Source organism: Rhinolophus hipposideros (genome assembly GCF_964194185.1).
Source record: "Rhinolophus hipposideros genome assembly, chromosome: 5".
Lineage (NCBI taxonomy): Eukaryota > Metazoa > Chordata > Mammalia > Chiroptera > Rhinolophidae > Rhinolophus > Rhinolophus hipposideros.
Genome location: NC_138051.1, coordinates 31,910,664 through 31,931,731, shown reverse-complemented (window position 1 = coordinate 31,931,731; position 21,068 = coordinate 31,910,664). Strand labels below are relative to the sequence as shown.

At 42.7% G+C, this 21,068-nt stretch overlaps 1 protein-coding gene across 1 annotated transcript in view; it reads right to left on the bottom strand.

Moving 5' to 3' along the window:
• Positions 1–21,068, bottom strand: part of LOC308497862 (ryanodine receptor 3) — a gene marked incomplete at its 3' end in the record, with an annotated part of 275,261 nt that overhangs the window by 154,631 nt on the left and 99,562 nt on the right. Inside the window, exons 12-17 of the mRNA XM_081048956.1 lie at positions 16,638–16,806; positions 15,154–15,289; positions 13,009–13,104; positions 11,410–11,528; positions 5,287–5,420; positions 3,256–3,497 (exon numbers count right to left, since the gene is read on the bottom strand). Of these exons, the coding sequence (XP_080905082.1) occupies positions 3,256–3,497; positions 5,287–5,420; positions 11,410–11,528; positions 13,009–13,104; positions 15,154–15,289; positions 16,638–16,806 (896 nt within the window). The remainder of the gene's footprint in view (positions 1–3,255; positions 3,498–5,286; positions 5,421–11,409; positions 11,529–13,008; positions 13,105–15,153; positions 15,290–16,637; positions 16,807–21,068) is intronic.

The following is a 21,068-nucleotide window of genomic DNA, read 5'->3' as shown; positions in this document are numbered from 1 at the left end:
GAGAGGGAAAGTGATGTCATGACAAGACAAGAGCCATTCTTCCAAAAAGAAAATCACAGTGGCTGAGCTGACTCAGGATTCTGTCGAGAAGGTTGGCAGGGTTGAGAAGGGGGATGTTTCTACAACTGATGTTTGAAAGTGAGTTCATAGGCTTTGGTGGTTAAACAGACCTATGAAGGCTACGCTCCTGCTGTACAGCAAAAGCTCACTGACGCTCCTAGGATGTCACTTTGAAACTTTGTTTCCCATTTAGCATGAGACCTGGGTTATACCCTTAGGATGGGGCTACTCTCATGGTCGCGAGTGAGGTACCCAGAACTCTGGACTTAGTCTTTATGATTTTAGTGAACTTCATGGACAATGAGGGAAGAAAAAATCATGTTTACTGGGTATCAAGTGTGTGTCAAGAACTTTGTGTCCCTTATCTCATTTAAATTTTATAAGAGCTGTAGAGCATATCTTCATTTTATCTGAGGAAAACAAGTAATCCTGAGAGGTTAAGTAATCTTCCCAATGTCAAAAAACCCGTAAAGTGGAGGAGCGGGGATTCAAACCCAGGCATAACTTGAAAGCTATGATGTTTCTTCTTGGTTCTTTCCAATTACAAATGTTAGGGACCCTGCAATTTTTCCCAACAACTGCAACACCTGTACTTTTATAAGCACATTAAAGACCAATTTAAGGCAGTGTCTTATTTTATGCACACAGATAAGTTTAAAGTTAATGGGCCAGGGCATTTATATCCTGAGGAAGAGGAGAAAAATTGTCACAACCAGTTTCCAATCTCTCTCTCAAGCTATCCTCCATTCTCTCTTACAACGGGTAAGTTGGAGTGTCACTCTCATTTCATTTCTTCATCAGATAATTGCCCTTTCATCAGATAGTCTGAAATTCACTGCTGCCCTGGTGGGCGTCATTAAGGAAAATCTTATTTCTTCAGCTGGAGCACATGCTGACATAGTTACCTGCACTGTCTTGTGCAAGATATATGTTCCCTGGGTGCTGGTTGGAGAATTCAGAATAAGGCCCAGATCCAAGGAAGCTTTGTGTTTCAGTGAGCATGAAAGCTATAAATCTTACAGTCACTGGTTTCTCCCCTGAATGCACAGGTACGACATTCTATTACTAAGTGTGGGTAATGTAGAGACAGTCAGCTTTGGAAAAGCTGAGTCCCAAGCCTCCTTCCCCTGAGTGCAGTCATAAGAGCCACTGTTAGTGACAATTGGTGTGGGCTTGGCACAGTCACCATCCTGGCCTTCAGAGCAGGCAGCACAAAAGGGGTGAGGGGGGCACTGCCAAAACCTGTGCACTGTGCACTCTTGGAATGATACACAATTAGATGGATGTCAGGTCCTGCAATGCACAGATAGCAACACTTTCTGGATGCATGATGAGTGGGTTCTCTGCCTCCTGACTGATTGGTGCATTCATTCTGCAATTTTTACAAAAGGATATGCTAAGTGCCCCATGCAGTACTGCAAAGTCTAGAAAAGATTGAGCAATATTTTTTTTCTTTGAGAATGGTTAATTTATCTTTGAAATGAGAGTCCCATTTGTTTCATCCAAGGGCCCAGGTGTGCTTCATATTTCCTTAACCAGTCCCCACATGGAGTCTCTTCAGGTGTGGACTGGGATCCAGAAAATAATCTTGCAATATAGTGATAAGATGGCAGGAGACGAGCAGCATTCAGCACACAGTGGGGTAAAAATCTTCTCAGGTCAATCCCTTTCATTCCTTCACAGATTCAATCCTACCAGATTCAGGAGGTGCAGATGTGTGTGAGCATGACAACTCTTTCTTCTCAAATCGCTTCCCGAGAGACAACTTTCTGAGAACCTTATAACATCTGATGATAGCCTAAGCTAAAGGTTACTACTGTATAGACACAGATCTGGTGGCCCCATGATGGGATTCTGAGGAAATCCACCTCTATCCTCCTTGAAGACAGAACATTAAATTTCGAGGATAAGAGAACAACAAGACAAGATTTGCACTTACTCTAACCCATCATCCTGCCATTTTGCATCTGCTTTTGTTTGTACCACGCCATCCTTTGGACCCATAAAACGTGGTCAGAGACTTTCTTTTTCTTCCCTCAAATGACCCAGGACCAATAAGTATATAACTAACTTTACACCATTCCTAAAAGTTTTAAAATGTTTAAAATGAATGTAAAACAGCACACACACACACACACACACACAACCATACTGACCAATTGAAAACAAAAACAAACTGCAAGAAGCATGTCATCAGGGCTTGAGCTAACAGCTTTAGCCTGAAAGCTAAGGGAAGAAAGAAAACGTGAGGGCTTCCCAGTTACGAAAGAAAAATATACAGTTTTGTCTTTTAGAAACAAAGTTTTCCCTCATGCTGGATTTAAAGGAAAATGTGTGCCATGGTTCCTTATGCAAGAGGCACGAAGCACAATGCTTATATAAGGGATTTCTATATGGGACACAATGTCTCCAATTGCAGTTTTGCAAAAGATGCAGGTAAGACATGCTGTGGACAGCAGGGGTAGCGCTCTGATTCTGGGATGAAAGCATGAGTGTTCTTCTTGCATTTGCACCTAGGCAGAAGCCAACCCATTCCTCCCCAGGCACAAGCATGGTCGTGCTTAGGGGAAAACATGAATGTGCATGTTTGAAAAGGAAGCTTTGGATTCTTTTTAAGAGATTAGCATTTATTATGTGTCAGGTACATATCCAGACATGTTATAGTGTATCATGAAGCAATATGCTGCACTGACAAGAGGATGGATTTGTAGTCCGATCCAGCTCCTTTCTAGCATGACTGTGAATCAATTCCTTAACTATTTTTGGGCCTGTTTCCATGTATGTAACATGAGGGCAGTATCATCTATCTTAAGGGGTCATTGTAAAGATAAAAATGAGAGAAAAAAATGTTCAAAAGGTATATCGCTCACTGTCCAGTAAATAAATGCTGAGTCTCTTTCTCCTTCCCTGTTTGCGCATGTAATCCTGAAACCCTATGCGATTAGGATTGTACAGATACAGACACTGAATTTGAGAAAAGTGATCTGTACTAGATGATGCAGCTGGTTGTGTCAGTGCCATGGTTTCAAATCAGGACGGTCTCTTTTCAATCTGACGTTCTTCTCACCTAACCATCTATGTAGTTGAGACTCTTAATCTAACATCATTTAAAGAGAAAGGAACCATTTCCACTCGAACAATTCAAGCCTCAATCATCCCTGGTAAAAGGGGCCCAACCCTTGGCAAAGTACTCACCTGACCAAAGGTGAAGTCCATCGAAACCATAGGAGTACAGGTCATCACCAACGCCGTTTCCTCCCCACCCTTCTCCGCCTCCGGGGTATGGAGCATAGCCCGAGGAAGAGGCCCAGCCCACTCGCAAGTGTGTAGGCTCTGCTGTTAGGAAGGGCTCCACCTGGTCGATAATAAGCTCGAAGTACCACTTCTTGTACTGCGCTGAGCCCTCAGCAACTCCCAGGAAGATATTTGGCCGAATACTGAAATTAAACACGGGACAGGTAATCTTTATAGACTCTTAAGAACTGAGAAAGCAAACTGAACCAGACCACGAGTTACTGGCCCAGTGAAACCCCATTGCAAGAGCAATTTTGTGTTTTTCCTATTGTTCTAAAGTATGATAAGCTTTGAGCCTTCAACATTTGATCAAGTTCTTAGTGGGAGGTGTCAGGACAACATTAATTCCATTGTAAAATATAAAAATTCTATGTTCCATTCAAGGCAACCAACATTTACTGAGTGACAACCATAGATAGAGATGTTGAAAACGTCATGTAGAATTGCATGCTAACCTAACCTTGTTTCTTCTTGCAAGTGAAAGAAATGACTTACTCAAGTTCCACCTTCTGGTAAATTGGTTTAATCACCCCAATTTTCATATCAGCAGCTTTGTCACCCAAGCATTATTAATAACAATGGCCTCATAAAAGCATTAAGAAGTCACATTAGAAATAAGCCAGTTAGAGAAGACAAATAATTCATGGTATCACTTATTTGTGGAACACCCCCCCCCAAAAAAAAGTTCAACTCATAGAAACAGAGTAGAATGGTTGCCAAGGACTTGGAGGGGGGAATTGTTGGAAATAGAGAGAGGTTGCTAAAAGGGTACAATCTTTCAGTTATAAAATGGATAAGGTCTGAGGAAGAATCTAATGGTAAAACATGGTGACTATACTTGGTAACCCTATATTGCATAATTGAAATTTGCTAAGAGAGTAGAACTTAAACATCCCCCCCCAAAAAAAAAGAAAAAAAGAAAAAAAAAAGAAAGAAAAGAAAGGAAAAAGGTAAACAACTAGTGAGGTGATGACTGTCTTCATGAATTCTTTGGGGAGAATTCTTTCATAATATGTATGTATATTAAATCATCACGTTGTACACTTCAAACATCTTACCATATTGTTGGTCAATTTTACTTCAATAAAGCTGAAAAAAACAAAATTCACCCTAAATGACAGAAAAAGGTGTGAAAGAAGTCACTCTTAGGCAACCTTGTCAAGGGCTGGAGGTTTTAATGTATCCAACAAAATGGTGAAGAGCTCGGGACAAAACACTTGGGAGTTTTTCTGAGAGGTCTACTGTTTTGGTTGGGGGCGATGTCCCATTATGGGTTGGCAGGGAAAAATCAGGCTGGTGCTAAGAAGAAGAAAGTCTGTATGCATGGCTCAGGTCTTCTGACTGCTCTATCCTTCAGAGGGGGAGGTTCTTCTTTCACCATTGTAAATTAGGAAGTGGGTCTAGATGGAAAGTTGCTGAAGAACCTTAGGCTGGCCGAGTCCAGGCCCAGTGAGTTCACGACTCACAAGTGACTCATGAATGGACCAGCAGCCTAGGGTTCTGCCTGGGCCTGCCCTTTTCACACTGACCTTCACAGATATTCCTGGGTAGGTGGCCATATGCCAAGAAACCAGAGTATCAACATGGGACATCATTCTATAAGAGATTTTTTTAAAGAAAAAAGTTGGTATATCAAAATAAAAATGAGTATGTTATGAAGGTACAAGATCTGCATTAATATGTAAAATAAAACATGGTAAATTCTTCAGCCTACGGGTGGGACATGTACTCCACCATTGGCCATTTCAGGAGAAAGGGTTGAGAAACTCTGCTGAAAGGGTTGGAGTACAAACACACATTTTCCTGCTCTCATCTTATGTGTCCAAATCATCATGGAAATGATGGGTGGGTGGCTTTGGAGTTCAGATCAGCCCTCTTCCTTCCCCGTCTGGAGACAAGACAGCCATTTTGGAATAACGGTGGTGGCCTTACCTTGTCACGTCGTTAATCAGCCGTGTCTGCAGGAGCAGATTTCTCCGGGGGAGCAAATTGTCACAGATCAGATTCTGGTTGGCTCTCACTGCGACTCCATTGCAGAGACAGAGGGAGCACAGCACATCCAGAACCTGCAGCAGGGGACACCCCCAAACCTCAGGCTCTCCAGAGGGGAAATGTAGGCATGACTTGACTGACAGGCTACATGAAGTAGGCCTTGTACAGGGTCAGGGCTAGGTGACAGGTGGGAGGACCTGCTCAGCATCAATAAAGACTCACCTCCATCACCAGGCATGAGTGAGTGATGCCCCAGAGCATTCTGCCTCTTAGGGAAATGAGGCTGGGCTTCCTTCCAGCCCTCTGCCCTAATCTTGTGCTCCTTTCATCCAAACTGCGCAGGTCACCTGTGGTTACTGTTTTTTAAAGTGGATAAAGTCTGGGCTTTGAAGACGAACTGCCTAGATTAATATCCCACCCAGGGACAAAACTAGCATGAGGTGAGGCACCTAGCCTCAAAATCCAGGCATCATTCCCTCTTGTTGTTGTATGAGAGCAGGGGTATGGGCTGAAAAGCTTCCCACTGATCACACACTGAAGCCCATGCTCCCACTGAACCTGGGTAGCCCTCTGCACCACCATCAGCAAGCACTTATACAGCTCTTCACAGAAGGCACTCGATTCCCATTTGGCTTAGGTCCCTCGCATGCGGCAGGCTTGGGAGCCTCATGTGGGTGGAGTAGAGGTGATACTGTGTTTCCCCGAAAATAAGAACGGATCTTATATTAATTTTTGTTCCAAAAGATGCATTAGGGCTTATGTTCAGGGGATGTCATCCTGAAAAATCATGCTAGGGCTTATTTTCCAGTTAGGTCTTATTTTCAGGGGAAACACGGTAGGAGGGCAGATTCCGGTCTGTGGGTCTCTCGCTGTGATATTATCAAAACTCATTAAGATACCCTTAGGTTCCTAAACATCAGTATTCAAAAACATTTCACCTGTTCTCCTTCTCCCCTCTAGAGTGAGGGCAAACCTGCAAGAGCACGGGTGGCCCCTGAATCCATGAGACCAACCACCAAGCCTGTCCTGTTCCTTTTTGTTTCCCAGCTGCCTGGGAAGTGGGAATAGCCCCGGCTGCCTCCACCATATGCTGGCCTCTCGTCCACCCTGTCTCTTTGTGCAGCGAGCGTCCTCTTTCATGCAGATTTTGTGCTGCTGTTGTGGCTGGGCCAGGCACTGCTACTCCCTCTTTCCCCAATAGGGAGGAATGTGCGAATAGCAGAGTATAAGTAACAGCCAGGACTGTGGCAGGCTGTACCCACAGGGAGGGGGTGGCTGCACTTCAGTCTTTCCAAGTGGCCACTGAATTCTCAATGTGTAGTGGGGTTGGATGGCTGCGGGTTGTTGATGGCATCTGTATCCATAATTCTCACAAACCAATTTTCTACCTGACTTTCCCAATGTCGATTTTGTTTCAGATACATACAAAGCACATTTATGGGACAAGCAGAAACAAATCCCAAAGGCGGTTTTATGAACTCTTACCATCAGCATTGCATGAAACATACGGGCAGTGGAACTGGAAATCCAGAGGATAATTTCTTACTCTAAGAAAAGTGCCACAGATGACCAGGACATTAAATACTTATCCAGCCTATTACGTGTTTTCATCTGTTTTGCCTTGGAGTGACAGCTACAGAGCCTTGCTGTCACAGCCTGAAGAAGAACAGAGCTTAATCCACATATAATAAGACTCACAAACAGAAAAATGGCTCTGTGGAAAGCATACAGCCTAACAGAGTGGTGCCTCACCTATAAATAAATGGTGCCATAAAGAACGGTGGCTGACATTGTTTAGGCTGTGTTTTAGAAGGCGTCTCTTTGGGTGAAATGGGGAATGGGGACACAGCTCCTTTTCTAAGAAGTTTCAATGGGTTCTATTAAAAGGGAAAGTGTAGAGAACGCCAGGCCACCGTGGGAGTGCAGACGCTGTGCCTGTAGGTCATCTGTACTCCCTCATGGAGAGGGAGCATCTCGGCAACCTCTGGCATGTGTGCTTGGTGTGGTAGGTGCTTCTGAGTGGCCACCAGACTCCATTTCCTTCGCATCCTGAGCACACAAGAGCCTCCATTCCCCAGCCTCCCCAGCAGTTATGTGACGTAAAGTGACCGAGTTCCGGCCAATGAAAAGTGGGCACTTTGCTTTAGTGATGTACTGGTCCCTAAAGAGCCACACAGTCTCCCATGCACTGGGGTCTCCTTACTCCAAGTGTCACCCAGCAGCCCTGGCATCACCGAGAAGCTTGCCAGAAATACCCAAAGCTCAGACATCACCCTTCCTTCCCCAGACTTACCACATCAGAGACTTCATTTTCACATGATCCCCAGGAGATTCATAAGCCCATTAAGCCTGTCAAGCCCTGTCTTAGGGGACGGGGGAGCTGCTAGATGGAAGGAACCCATGTTTCTGAATGACCAGAGAATGGAGCCCTCCCACTGATTAGCCTCAGACTGAGATGAGGCCTGTGTGTGTATGTATGTGTGTGTATCTAGATACGTACATGAGCTTCCATCCATGCAAGGTGAGATGGGAGTATATTTTGGCTCTACTAATTCATTCCTTTTACTCATTTATTACACCTTCAACAAATGTGTACTAAATGCCTGCCGTGTTTAACATGTGAGCTTGGCATTATGGAGATTACAAAGAGAATCCCTGCTGAGAAGGAACTTCGAGTCTGTGAGAGAAATGTGTGTGGAAACATAACTACAATAAAAGGCAGAGCGGAACCATCACAGAAGAGAGTGCAAGTTGTACAAGGATCGAGGAGAAGAGACCATGTCCAACTGGAATAAGAAAAAGCTTCATAAACGAAGTGGCATTTGAACTAAGTTGGGAAGATAGAATTTTGATGTGTCTTGGAAAAGTAGGAGGTGAGGAGATGTTGAGGGATTGAGAGGCAGAGTGCATTCAGAAAATCTGGAGTGGGCAGTGCACCCCACTCCTGCCAGAAATATTTCTCATTGCAAAGCTTGTGTTTCTCTCTAATCTCTTGACCTCAAATGTGATCATGCTTTAGATGAGTGGCAATCCTTTCCATGGTGGGGACAGAGCTAGCACCTGAAGACTCTCAGAGAGAAAGGAGAATATAATAATTGCCACTATCATAAATACTCTCCATTCTAAGCCTGTGATTGCAGGAAGCATGGTACAGAAAGGGGTTGCTCAATCCCATGAGATGTACAAACATTTTTAAAAAGAAAAATGTCATGACCCCGAAGACCACCTTCACAGACCCTCAAATGCCAGTCTTAAAAACACGAACTTCTCATATGAAAATGCCCTCTAATTGTGAATTCTTCACGGCAAAGAGTTTTGTACTTAGATAACTATAAAAATAACACAAAAAGAAACATGTTCTCACAGAACATGTGGACCCTGAAGAACACTGTCACAGACTTCAGCCTGAGACCCCTGGAAGGAACACTGGAGTTGGAGTTAGGAGACCTCAATTCTGGTCTTAGTCTATCATTAACGAGCCCCGTGGCCTCTGGAAGTGGCTTAACATCGCAAAGCCATGTCCCAGCCTTGTTTCTGCCTCTGTCAAGTGGAAATAATATTAGGTTGGTGCAAAAGTAATTGCGGTTTAAAAGGTTAAAAATACATGCAAAAACCGCAGTTACTTTTGCATCAACCTAAGAACAATGCTACTTCATTCAACAATGGCATCGCAACAAGGACTAAAGAAAATATATGTGAACGCTGAGGACAGTACCTGGAATTTGTCAAATGGAAAATAAATGTGAGCCATCATCGTCCTCATTATTACTGTCAGTGTCGGTGGAGGAATTGGGAGGTGCCTTGTGGCTCTCAATTTCTGTATCTATTTAGTCACTGTCTTCATGGAAGACTGAGTGAATGGGTCAGAGACACCTGAAAACCTAGGACTGGAGAAAAAGAGCAGCCTGGATAGAAAAACATTACCTTGGCATTTTCCAAGCAAAGATAAAATGTTGCAATGGAAGTCTGGCCTGCACTCAGCACCTTCTCTGCAAATACCCCTGCTGATGATCTGAGACCGGGCTTCTTTTTGAAAATAAAAGTTATCCAATCTAAGGGAGGAGGAACTGCATTCATGGCAAGTCAACCTTCATCCAAAAATCTACCAAAAGACAAAAAGGGGACCTCCTTGAGGAGACTCTCTATGTACTAAGACCACATTGCCTGAACGATGGCGAAACTGCCAGAATTTCTCAGTGTCTTGGCTCTCAAAGATTAAAGAGTACTCAGCTAGCGCACTCAGGTAACATATCAGGCCAGGTATTGATTCCTAGCAAACTACTTATCTTATTAGGCCTCAGTTTTCTCAACAGCAGAATGGGCAGAATGTAATCAACTTGCCTCCAAGCAACAGCCATTAAATGCTTTATTGCTTTTGGCTAAAAAAATGCCACAACAAAGCTGATTATTAAGTGCATTATGTGGTGTGATCATAAAGAAACCCGGGACAACGACATAACAGCAGCTTTCCACTTGACACCTGCAGGTAGCTCATGGCTCAGGCCATGTGTTACTTGGGTACTTATCAATTATTCTCCTTACACTTTGCAGATGGGAAGAAACATGTTGGAACATACAGAAACTGCACTGAAGCTGGAGCCTCATGACTGCTTTTGATTTACTACATTTGGGAAAGCAATTACAGAGACCACATATTTCTTTCTATCGTTTGCCAAGCAATTTCACGATGCTGAGGACCATGAATTTTTTGCTTCCTAAGGATGATACATATCATCTAAGTGAGCAATACTGCAGAGGCTCGTTCTCCTGGATCCCCTGAGATGTGTCTCAAATGCGCAGTGCCTCCAAACTATGGGAAGCAGAGAGGGACAGTGATCAAGTTGAGTTCTCTCCACTCTGCAGAAGCCCAACTGCTGTCTCTCATGTCCAGTCATACCCTCTGTTCTTGACATACACTCCCTCAGCCTTAGAGCACTTGCCTAATTAGTCCGTGCAGCACTCTCATCTATGAAGGGCAGATGTTGAAGGGTCAGGATAAGACATATATTTTTTTTTAATTAAATTTATTGGGGTGACGATTGTTAGTAAATTTACCATATGACCCAGCAATTGCTCTCCTGGGTATCTACCCCAAAAATATAAAAGCATTTCTCTATAGAGACACGTGTACGCCAATGTTCATTGCAGCTTTGTTTACGGTGGCCAAGACATGGAAACAACCAAAATGTCCTTCGATAGATGAATGGATAAAGAAGTTGTGGTACATATACACAATGGAATACTATTCGGCGTTAAGGAAAGATGATATAGGAACATTTGTGACAACAAGGATAAGACATATTTTAATAGACTTCTCCCAAAGATCATGGTGTCTTTCAAAATTTAATTCCATAAAAAGAGAGATGTTAGAGCTGTAAGAGACCTCAAGAAATTGAAACAGCAGGTGGAAGCCTGAGTAAGTGAATTGTAGTCATCTCCATTTTACAGATGAAATAACTGAGACCCAAAGTCACACAGCTTTTTTGTATGAAAGGAAGAGACACACAGCTGCAGTCCTCTTCCTGGCTTACGCAGATTCATTTGCTTTACTTGGTTTGACTCATGGTAAACCTAATTTCGTTTAATAACGTGACTTTCTGCACTATTTTTATCTGAGTTTTGTACATCTCCTTTCTACACAATTTTTATCTGATGTTTGTATACCTTCTTTATATGGTTTGGTGCCAACTGTTTCATTACTACTCTCCTAGACCCTAGGATGGGAGCAGATCCTGCAGCTGGCCTTGCATGGACTCCAGCCCAGCGTCTCACACAGTCAGCTATGTGCTGAGGGCTAATGATATGATCAAGACTTGGGAAAGTGGTGGAAATAAAGGGAGACCATCCAAGATCCAGTGTGACTGGCTTACAGTGTGTTCCTAGGCAAGGAAGCGTCTTTCAGAACTTCGATCTTCCAAGGTTTTATGTTTGTTTGTTTTTTATCAAAGCCAAGAAAGAGAGCAGTCAGCACACTCCCCCTAACACACAATGGTTACTAAGTGGCAGGAAGGGAAAAGATAGGTAAAGTCAATCACCATCTGAGTTCTTTTTTTTCATACCCACCTTGTGATTCCGCCCGTGCTTATCCAATAGGGAGATGATGGACTTGATGTGGCCCTCTGCTATCAGATTTAAGGCTTCTGGGCTTTCAATCAGGATGCAGTGCAAAACTTCCAAGATACCTACAAGAATGCCACAAAAGTCATCGGTACATTAAATAACCTGCCAAATTGACCATAAGTTAAAAAGCTGAGAATGAAAAGACCATTGTCAGGGGACAGAATATTATCAATTCTCTGAATCTGTTAAATATTTCCAGCCAGAAAAAAGATGCAGTCATCTCTGGTAAACCTCAGGAGCCTCTGGGGCCAAGCTGTCTGTAATTAGAGGTGTGTTTTATTCAGCACTAACCCCATTTCCCTCTTCCTGGACGAAGACATGATCTTTCTGTGTCAAAATATAGAGAAGCAGCTATAAAATGGAATTCTTAAGTTGACCAAACCATCACTATTTAATTTAAAAATAGACAGAAAAGTAGATGCCCTATGTACTATAAATTCTAAAGGTCATTCAGGTTATTTTGACAATATTTAGAGTGTTCCTCAAAAAAAGTATATCTAGGAATCGTCCAGGAATTTATTTTTATTTTAGATGCCCTGGAGTAGCAAATAAACTGTAACCTCACTAAATAAAGACTATTTGGCTTTGCGCCCTTTTCTAGGCACACTGGATGGTTTTCTGTATTAAGTGAAGGCTTAAGAAAAACTAATGGGTGCCCCTGCAGCCTGGCTTCTATAAGGGTAACACCATGATGAAAATGCAGAAGTAGTTGGCCAATATTTTCATTGGTTTTACTGAGAAAGTTCCTCTTCATTCTGTTTTTTTTCAAGGTTTTCATAAATTACTCTGAAGGTACCCTGGGCCAAAGGAGATGTTACTGAAGAAAACAGAGGCTTAGGAAGACACGGTAGGTGGACGTTGTTGGTGGATGGTCCTGGCAAAACCTTCCCTTGGCCTGTCTTGTCCAAGCTCCTGACAATGGAGATAATGGAGATAATGGAAAAAAGCATCAAAACCGTTCAGCTTCCCAGAGTGGGGCTAACACCTGTCATGTTCACTCATCTCCAAGGAAGCCAACTGCTGAGCCTCATGTTATGGTCACTTGGTCACTTAACAACAGTGACTATTCTCTTGGCTCGAATTCCCTGTGAGTCATGAAGGGCTCTAGATATGATGTCAAGGGTGACTCAGGAGGTGGGAGGATCATCTTTTCCTCTGATTCCACAGTCGTCCTTCAGTCTTGCTTCTAACCCAAACTGTTAGCTGGACCACGTCCAGAGAGGGTTTGGAAACCCAGAGAAAGAGAGTCCAAGTAGTAATAAGTAGGAGACCAGACCCTGAGTGGGAGGTGATTAAAGGACCCAGGGGATGAAGATGAAAGCACAGAGTGAAAAATGAGAGGAGAGACTCTTGAAGTCTGGTCTGAGTTGTTAAATAAAGTGAGGGGGTGCCAGGAAGACTTGGTACCTTTTTGTTGTCGTTGCTGAAGTCATTATTTGCAATTCAGTGGAGAAAAGAAGTGTTCAAAGATTCAACCTTGTTTTCTTTTTCACAGAAAGAAAAGAAGGCCACCTTGTCCACTGGTTTCCTGTCAATGCTTACCTGAGGAAGATTCTAGTCTGTCCAATTTGCTGATTAGCCAATCCAGGTTATTGGAGAATTGAGTGCAGTTGTTTCTATTTCCTCGAATCAGGGCAGCTGCAAACAAGGAAACGTTTGATCATGGAGGTTAAAGGATACAAGGGTAATGGGCGTAAGCACTTGGGAAGCTGTTAAATATACTTCATATACTTAGCATCTAAAAGGAACTGAATGGCAATCTTCCCCTCCCTAGCCATTCGACACAATCCTGTTTCTATATTTAGAAAACTGAAAATCTAGTGTTCACTCAAATATTTCCAGAGCATCTGCTATTACCAGGCACCTGTCTAGTTGCAAGGGAAAGAGAAGTGGGAACACGACAGCAGAATTCTCGCATTCGTGAAGTAGGAGAAAGAGACAATAAACACACAAATTAATAAAATTCCTTCAAATAGTGATAAGCAAGAAAATAATATTTGCTTGATTAGTGGCTTAAGAACTCAATTCTTTGCGATGTCTTCTTAAACCACACTAGAAATTTATTTCTCAGTGCTAAAGGAAGGCACCCAACTGAATACAGCTGGAAAGGTTGGTTAAACTAGTAGATAAGTAACAATTAAACACGAAACTCCAAAATATCTCAAACACATCAGTCTATGGCAGGGGTTCCCTAAGTCTGCTCCCCTGGACCAGAATGTCCATGTCAGCTGAGAATGTTAGAAATGAAAATTCTCTGGCCTTATCCCAGATCTAATGAATGAGAAACTCTGGGGATGGGACCCAGCACCTGTGTTTTAACCAGCCCTCCTGTTGATTCTGATGCCTGCTCATGTTTGAAAACCACTGGCAGATGATATCGCTAACGGAAGGAGAGAATATGCTGTCATTCGATTTTCACCCATCTAGACCAAGAAATAACCTTCCCTCCGTAGGCCAATGTGACAGACGCAACTTTGGAACAAGTCCATGTAAACTGGTCAGTCCCAAGCACCTGATTCTTCCCGTTGCAGATTTGCAAAGACTGGGGTTTTACAGATGCTTATAAGGTATTTGGATAAGGAACGGTTTGCTTCCGGACCCCTGCTTTGCACTTACCCAGTTAGTGGAGGGCAGAATTTGGTCTGAGCTCCTAAACTGCTTTTCAGGTCAGCTTAAGCTTAGGGAGTCAGTCTCCCTGCCATCAAGTCTTAGTTTCTACCACTTGCAACGTGTGTGACCCTGAGCATGTCTGAGCGTCAGTTTCTTCATCAATAAAAAGGGGATAAGAGTAGTCCCTACACCTCAAAGTGCTGCTCTGAGTATCAAAAAAAGATGTTCCACTGCTTGGCAGACAGAGCTCAGTAAATGTGAGCTATTATTGTTATAATAATTACTACTGAGTCTGAGCTATAAAATTACAAAATATTAGGGTCACACAGTACAGGGGCAGTCCAGTCAGTCTAACTCTTGACATTGAGAATGGGTCCAGCCTGATTTCTCTGGGCTCCCCTCTGGCCTGCTGAACTTTTTATGGATTTCCTCTAATGGGACATAGACTTCAGAGCAAAGCCCTACAATGCTGCATCGTCACCATGTCTGAGCCACCACTGGTGGCCACCTTACTGTCCACCACTGTCCTCCCATGGCCTGGCTGTCTGCGCCCATGTGGTGGCACTGGTTATAGCAAGCACCAGGACATCACCACACGCTCAGTGTCGTGAGAAGAACGGCTGCGTCCTGGACCATCCTTCCTCACCACCCTTATTCCCCCACCACAATAAAATAAGCAGGAGTCATGACTGACCAATAAGCGGACAGTAGGAGGACACAGTTTAAAAAAGTAGCCACCCTTCAAGTGGGTGTGTCAGAAGTCTAGAACTTGAGGGCGCCACACACGTTTCAGTTTTGTTCCCTCATGTTAAAGAAGAGGAATTGAGATTCAGAGAGCGGCAAGTCTTTCACAGGTAGTGTTGGCAAAACTGAGCACCATCTGCTTCCACTTATTGCTGACTTCTTGCTCTAAGTTTTGAAAGTACAATAAGTTACTTAAGTTAACCAAATGAATGGCTAGGTAAGCAAAAGGCTTCCGAAGAATGAGGCTAGATGACCCTCCTGGTTTGTGAAGTGGAGATCCCATAGAGACCACACTTGGAAATCTCCCCAGGAAGAGGCTGTGTGGGTACTTACCCAGCAATTTGTACAGGAGGTTCAGGATTTCTTTCCAGGCCATGCCATTCTCTTCCCTGGCAATTCCTGCAAAGTGTGCTACGCTGTTGTAGATATTTAAGCGATCGATGCAATTTAACACAAGGGCCAACATTCCCTGTGAAGGCAAGTCGGGGGAAAAAGTGAAAATTCCTGATGAAGAAAGCAGATCCCTTTTGTTCTTTCCCCTCCCATATCATTCACTTTTTCAGGCTGATAATGCTAACACGCAAATAGACCTTCATGGTGCCAGCTTAGGTTTTGTTTGTTACCTCCTAAAAACAAAATATGCATTTTTATGTCTGGGATACCTAAATAGCATCAGTTTGGGAGTGAGTCAGCAGTCTCCTCTGACAGGCTTGCCCCCACGTGTTTACCTCAAACCAAAGACATACTGAGGAAGAGGGAGCGGAAATGAGTCTCACAAATGCCTGTTCTGTGCGGGGTGTGAAATGACTCTGACTCACCCAGAAATAGCCCTGGATTTGGTACCTATTCTTCTCTTAAGTCTCAAATAAGTTCAAGTAATTCCATTCAGATACAGAAGAAAACCTTGCTTGCTTCCTCCCTCTCACCCCCACAAAAAAAGTGGGATTTAGACACAATAAGACCAAAAGAGTATTTTTAATTACAGTTTCATCTAAATTACAATACTATGCCACCCAGTAAAAACATCTGTGCCTAGCTATTCTTAAAGCAACGTAGTTCCAGTAGCCTGTAAGGAATAATGTCCCCAGAGCCAGCCTGCTTAGATCAGAAGACTCAGCTGGGATGGGTCTAAATCTCATGTCACTAACTTTGGAAATTCCCAAGGGACAGGACCTGTCCCTGGGAACAAGGGGCCACAGAAGCACAAACACGGCCTGCTAGTGCCAAATCATCATGTCCACGTCCAGAGGTGGCACGTGTCTTGTCTGAGGTCATACACAGCCAAGGATGGAGCCAGAATGAGGGCCCCGTGAGTTCCAAGGTAGTGTTTCCTGCATGTCCAGCCTCATCCCTAGGGACCCAGATTTCACCTAAGATCTAGTATCACCTGGCGCTTTCAAAGCAGCTCCTTAGTTATTTCTGATGTGGTGGATTTACATTTTTCAAACAGGTGTCCTAGGTAATTCTGACACCTTCCAAAACTTGGGAATCACAGCCAGTGCCACGGCCTAATAGCTGAGATTTATTGAAAATGGATTTTGAATACACATGTGGCACGGAAGCTTTCAAATACAATCTGGTTAGAATGTGCCAATGTACACGGTGACCACACACACCGCCAGTGCAACCGGGGGCGGCTGACAGTGAAGGTCAGTTTCCAGTTTGTCTTTTTCTTCCTGGCCTCCTCGCTTTCTTGTTCTCCGTCATTTCATACACACGTGCAGGCATGGAGACAAGGCTAATGGCGTCTGGGATATACAGGGATATTTCAGCTCAGGACAAAAAGAGAATCTCAATTTCTAATTTTTTGGACTTACCTCTTCCTTGAAAAGATTCTGTCTGTTTTTGAGTGAGCGGAGCTTGTTCTGCTTGTCTTCATGCTGCATCTCTTCCTCTGGGGGCTGGAAGTAGGCGATCAAGTCCTGGAGGGTCTGCAGGACCTCTTCTATTGGCAGGGTGACGGGGGCAGCTGTGCGATTATTTCCACTAAAAAACACAAGGTGGACATGGCTAGGGCACCAGGCCTCCAGCGGGGACCCTGACAAGTATGCACCAGGTCCTGGTTCCCACTCGCCCCACACCGGGCACAATGCACTGCTCCTGGGGTGGTCTCTATATGAACGACCACAAATTGATGTTGGCCAACTAACAGCAACAGAAGGCCATTGATCTGATTCGATTTTAAAGCCATTTCATAAATAAAGAGGAGTGACCCCTGGCTATCTGCCACACTTTCCCCTTTTTAATAAAACACACTTTTTAAAAATAATAAACTTATTAACCCATAGTTCTTTTGTATTATTACATGTTCTTCTTGAAATAGGTTAAACGTAAGGCTGGGAGGGTTTCTGTCACTGGCCTGCCCCTCCACCTATATCTTCGTCTTCTGTCTCTCTCCATGTGTCTTTTTGATACCGCAGCATGTGTTTTTCACTTCAAGTTTCTATGGTGTGCAGACACACACCTGCTTCCCCATCCCAAATGTGGATGTCTTTCTCCTTCACTCTCCTGTCTCTTTCTCCTCTGACTTCCTGTGTGTGCTCTCCCTCTGTATCTCCATCTTTCTCAGCACCCCCCATCTCTCCACATCCTTCTCTCTGTCTCAATGCCTCCTTCTGAGCCCCTCCTTCTGAGTCTCTCTCTCTCTCTCTCTCTCTCTCTCTCTGTCATGTTCCTCCTTATCCTGAATGGGTCTCTGTCTCACTGACTGTCATAATTTCCCAAAAAATCTTGGAATTAATCCTGTGAACACAGAGAGATCAAAAACCTCCACAGATGGCAAAATGAGCCTTCATTTTCCCATTGCCTTGAGGATAAAGGCTAAGAAGAGGAAGGGGAAAACGAACCCAGCCGCTGTGGAACTGAATCATTGGCCTGGGGGGACTGAGAAGAAGTTGAATGTGTAAATAATATCAAGGCTTTCCTTGGGTCAATTTCTAATGAGTTTTCCTTCGCATTTACGGGGTATCTGATTATATATTAAACTGGACACATGCTAAGAAAAGACTGTTATCTAGGCCTAAAGCAAAGGCTGAACAAGTCCTAAGAACACTCAGTTTATGAGGTGGCAATAATTCCAAATCTGTGTAAAAGCATACCAAGTGCACACAATGAAAACAGGAAGTCCTTCTCACTAGGGTGTACTCTGGCCCATGGTAGGTGCTCAGGAAATGTTTGTTAATAACTATCTGAGATATTCTTGGACATAAAGAGGGTGGCAAAGAGAATGCCATGAGGCCATGAGGTAACAATTAGGGACTACACAACCCAATCAGAAATGACTTCCAAATTTTAGATTCAGTGAAGGGATGAATACATTTTCCTCAATATTTTTGGTTCAGTTGCAGAGTTTGTGTCTCTCTCTCTTTCTCTCTTCCTCTCCCTCCATTCTGAGTTTACTAGAGACATTGATGCCAGTTAAGTACACAGTGTTTCTTCACGTGTTAAAATGAAAAGTGAAAAGGAGAGGTTTGTTGGCATTTTTTGTAGCTTGAAAGAACAACGACATAGAGGGTTGGGAATCCCAGGGTACAGTCACTGCATTAACCACAGGATATCTGGAGTACCTTTGAGCCGCTGGTCTTTTACATTTACACCTGGAAAATAGGAAAGGTACACTCTATGATCGACAGGGTCCTTCTGGGTCTAATTTTTTGTTTGTTTGTTCTGTGGGTTTTCACTGCTAGGTCACTTCATCTTGCCCCTGGAAAAAACATCAGTATAATAGTCCTCCACTGGACTGAGGCAAATGCCTCTCTCCCTTCAAAATAGAACACATCCCACGTGCTTGGCGCTGGAGACAGTAGTGAAAATAGACATGACCTCTGAATGGCTTCATGGTGCTCACATTCCACTTTAGAATCTTAGAGAGGAGACCCAGAGGGACAGGAACAAGATAATATCGCAATTCAGAACTAACTGTAATCGGAACCTATCTCGTCCCAACCTTTCCCACTCCCTACAGCCACTGTCCCACTACATTCCCAACCTTTGCCAAGGATTTCTTTTGTTCAATTCAAGTAAGACCTCCGGTGATGCTGAATATTTACCACATCATTGCCATAAAACCACTATTTATATTTTTTGCCTCCTAAGGTTAAACTCAGAGGTCAGATGGCAAGCATCTTCTCCTCAGTAGGATTTCTGAAACGCCCTCATCTCTTGCATTGTTCATCTGTTGTATTGGATAGCTCCCAGCAACTGTACAGAGGATGAGACAGCACACGCAAACGTTAACCTTTTCTTCTTCACTGTTTTTTCTTGTCCTTTCCCTACTCATTTAACTTTAATTTGCTCTCCCAGGAGGCGACTCTCTTCTTCTGGTTTCCATTTGTACACACTATGCACTGTTGGTTTCTCAAAAGAGATGGGAGGGGAGGATGTATTTCCAAATTATTATTTTTTTTATCTTTCCCTTTCCAGCTCTTGCAAAATTCAAGTACAATGGCTTTTGTAGACCCTACCTTTGCTGCACTGGTTTTTCATTATTCCTCCTTTCTTCTAACACATCCTGGTGGCTGGGAGAATCAAAAATTTCTCCATTGAGGGTGGAACTTCCAGAATAGCTGAATGAGGAGTTCAGCAAATCTCTCCCATAAAATAATGATAAAATTGGACAAAATCATCCAAAATAATGTTGTGGGACTTTGGAAATTGACCAAAGGCATACAACAAATTGAAAGGTATGCATTAAAAAAAATATGAAGCTTGGTAAGAACAGTGAGAGTCTATGGTGTTTCGGGTGGAGGCTGTTCCCATGCCCTCCCCCAGCTTCTTAGCAAAGTTTAAACAGGGTGCGGAAGACCATGTGTGAGGCTGCTCAGAAAGGACCAGAAAGGAATATGTCTATCTACTTATCTCTGGATGAACATTAGGCCTTCCTTGTGAAACAGGAAGTAAAATCTTGGACAGATTTAAAACTGCCTGAACTTGAACATGTTATCCAACACACCTGGGTAGCATGCTTGCCTTATAAGCAATACTAAGGGAAGTCCTTCAGGCTGAAAGAAAATGACACTAAACAGTGACTAGAATCAACATGAAGAAATAGAGAGCACTGATAAAGGAAATTATGTAGGTAAATATAACAGACAGTATAAGTATATGTATTATTTCTCTTTTGTTTCTGTAACTCTTTAAAAAACAAATGCATAAGATGATAATTATAAAACTATATTGCTGGACTTAAAACACTTGAAGATGTAATGTACTTAATATCCCAAAGGAGCAGGGAAATAATAAAACAATATTAGAGCAAAGTTGCTTTATTTTACTTGTTAAGTTTGTATTAATTTCTTTCAAGTTAAATACATATTGAATTCCCTAGAGTATCCACTAGGAACACAACTCAAAAAAGTAGTTAAAAAAACTCAACAAAGGAATTAAAATGATACACTAGAAAATATTTAACACAAAAGAAGGCAATAGGAAGGAACAGAGGAACAAAATGGACATGAGACATAAAAGACAAATAGCAGAATTTCAGACATAAATCCAACCATTTGAATGATGACATTATCTATAAATAGATTACACACACCAATAAAAGGAAAAGATTTTCAAACTACATCAAAAAAATCCAGTGTATGCTATCTATAAGACATATTTTGTAGATTCAAAGCCACAAATAGGTTGAAAGTAAAAAGAGCCATCCAAATGGTAACCATAATCTGCACGCAGACATTTGGAGTGGCTCTAAAAACATACTTTAAGACAAAAAATGTTCATAGAGAAAAAAGGGAGACATTTTATAATTATAAAAGGGTCAATTTATCAGGGAGATACCTATTATAAACATACAAGCACCCCAAACAGAGCTCAAAACATGTGAAGCAAAAATTGACAGGTGAGAAATAGGCAACTTAATAATAACAGAGATTTCAATACCCATTCTCAATCAGTTAATGTAATGAACTATATTAATAAAGGATAAAATCACATGTTAATCTCCATACACAAAGAAAAAGAATTTGACATAATCTAACACTCATTCAACAACAACAACAACAACAATAATAATAAAATCTCTCAACACACCAGGAATAGAAGAGAACTTCCTCAGCCTGATAAAGGGCATCTAAAACAATCCCATAACTAACACCATATTTGATGGTCAAAGAATAAATGTTTTCCTGCTAAGATTAGGAACAAGACAAGGATGCCTGTTCTCTCCACTTGTATTCCACATTGTAGTGGATGTAGCCAGTGCAATCATAAAAAGTTAAACATCCCCAAATGTCCACTGATGG